Genomic DNA, 2,464 nt, shown 5'->3' with positions numbered 1-2,464 from the left:
ACTTTGTAATAGGGCTGCACAATTAATCAAAAGATTATCGAAATCGCAATATGGCCAAGTGCAATATCAAAATTGTAGAAGCTGCAATTTTTTGATAAAGGTAAAATGTGTGAAAAAACAGCATTATAATGAAGTACTGTAGTTCTGCAGAGAGGCCTTGGCCTACAGTTCTTGTTCTCCAGATGTAAGAAAAGATGTTTGTTTGGTACAGACCCCAACAAATGTCACATCATCATGATTCCAATAGTTTTTTCTTTTTCAGTGAAAATCAAAATTGTGATGAAAGAATAATAATTTCCACTAGTAGTGAATCCACAATCATAATATCTGTCAAAATAATCAGAATAGGCTATTTTTTACCATATCATGCAGCATAATTAATCTGCTTCAATATTTGCTGTTTGAGGCTTGAGACTGAGGCGTTTTTGTTGTTGAATTGCTACAAAGCAAAAAGGCTCTATATAAAAATGTCCCTTAACAAATGGTGCTGTTAAAATAAAAACACTGTGTAAAGTATTGATTGATCAACAAATAATAACGGTATCATATAATTATACTTCACATTTAAGATACTTCTTCAAAAAATAATGAAGGACATGAAGATTTTTTAAATTAGAATTAAGTCAGATGTTAGTAGTCTGGCTTGTAGAGCATCAATACACTGTTATTAGCCCACATTTAAATAATTAATAATGTTGGCCATGAGGGTTGTGCAATAGGTCACTGTTGTAATAATCATATTTAAATACACTCACAAGTGTTCTTACTTCTGCAACAGTCTAACTGATCATTTGTCTGATTATTCTGTGCAGATGTGCATGTGTGAGGGTCTGCTGCAGCAAATCTTTAACGTCTAACCTTCCACTGCGGCAGGTGTCGGAGGCGGGGCATGCTGGTCAGACAGCTGAGGATCCAGGAGAGCTCGGCGTGCTCCGACACCTGCAGGGTCGAGAGAGAGGGGTGGGGACGCATCAAATGACACAGTTAAGAGAAAATCTGTTATAAACATCTTAAAAAGCCACACAGACACACGTACGTTAACATGAAATTCATACCTCTTACAATTGGCACCGAATTACTTCAGGATTGTACAGTAAGAGTCTCCAACAACAAGTTAGCCAAAATGGATCTTTTCTAATCTTTAACCTGTCAACATAACTAACATAAGATAAACACTGTTTGTGTAGAAGAACAGACACACTGACCCGAGGAGTGGTTGTTGCTGCTGTAGTTTGTAATTTGGTGGGTATTTCTTTCTTTCATTCTCTTTGTTTATAGTTCTCCCTTAACTTGCCCGCCCCCTGTGATATACATTTACACACTGAACAAAGAGTATCTGCACATCTACATACATACACGTGTCTGTAGATATATCTATATGTGTCTGTGTGTTGTACTTTACTTAGTCCACGCGTAACCACAGAGAAGCATTCGAGAGATAAATAGAAGAAATCAATTACACAGACAGATTAAACAAACACAGATGAATGGATGAGAGGATTGCTGTGGGACAGCTGTGGTGGAGCAAGAGGGTGACTCCCTAGCGCCTCCAAGTGGCAGAGAGGAGTAGTGCCAGTGTATGCTTCTCCCCATTTGTCCTCCACTCCTTACAGACAGGTGCACCTGGTCACACCTGTGCTTACTGTTTGGATAGTCGGGTTTCAACTACAAATTATACAGTAATGTGCATTTCCTGATGTTAACAGAGCAGATTCAGAATGTTATTCTGAATCAAATCTGGGTATATTGATATGCTGCTTTCGTTTCCATTAGATTTAAATATTACTTTTGTACATCTTAAAGACTGATTGACTCTTGTGCTATAACAACAGACAAATAAGAATCATTTCAACACAACACCTCTCTTTTACACATTAGTATGAACCTTTGGGGCATCCTGGATTTTGATCAGCTGTGGTCACATTGGGGGTTATTAGTGTTAGTCACTGATGCCTATCATTTGTGGGAAGTCACAGTCTCAGCTAATAAACACTGGTACACTAAAAATCAAGTCATTCCTAAACTTCAAATATCATCATTTGTTTTTCCACCTCTGAATTTAACTGATTTAGGAAGTACAAATACTTAAGCAAAAGTACAGATACCTTAAAAAAAGCTACTTAAGTACTTCCAGGTCTCTGTACTTTACTTGATCTACATTTATACGCAAATATCTGTACTCCCTACTCTTTACATTTTCATAACAGGCTTGTTTCTTTAGTTTAAATGCATCTGAGGGGAAGTGACGATTTTATTATTGTTTTTTGCATCATTGCACACCTTCTCAACATTATCAGTGCATATCACGCATAACAGACGTAACTAGGTGAAACAGACAAGAGAGGAACCCTATTTGAAGTTTCAGTTAGCTTTGCACAGAAACAGCTGGAACAAATGTATTTCAGAGAAACCAAGAGAGCACTAGTTACTTTTATACTTGAGTACATTTTAGAGCCTGTACTTT

The 2,464-nt window shown here is 37.1% G+C and overlaps 1 protein-coding gene across 1 annotated transcript in view; it reads right to left on the bottom strand.

Moving 5' to 3' along the window:
- wars2 (tryptophanyl tRNA synthetase 2, mitochondrial) overlaps nucleotides 1-2,464 on the bottom strand; it is a 28,464-nt gene that overhangs the window by 9,939 nt on the left and 16,061 nt on the right. The window contains exon 3 of the mRNA XM_035677318.1: nucleotides 859-939. Coding sequence (XP_035533211.1) covers nucleotides 859-939 — 81 coding nt within the window. The remainder of the gene's footprint in view (nucleotides 1-858; nucleotides 940-2,464) is intronic.

Source organism: Morone saxatilis, unplaced genomic scaffold (assembly GCF_004916995.1).
Source record: "Morone saxatilis isolate NCDOM2014 unplaced genomic scaffold, NCSU_SB_2.0 Contig5, whole genome shotgun sequence".
NCBI lineage: Eukaryota > Metazoa > Chordata > Actinopteri > Moronidae > Morone > Morone saxatilis.
Note: the sequence above shows the minus strand (reverse complement) of the source record. Positions and strands in the feature narration are given on the sequence as shown.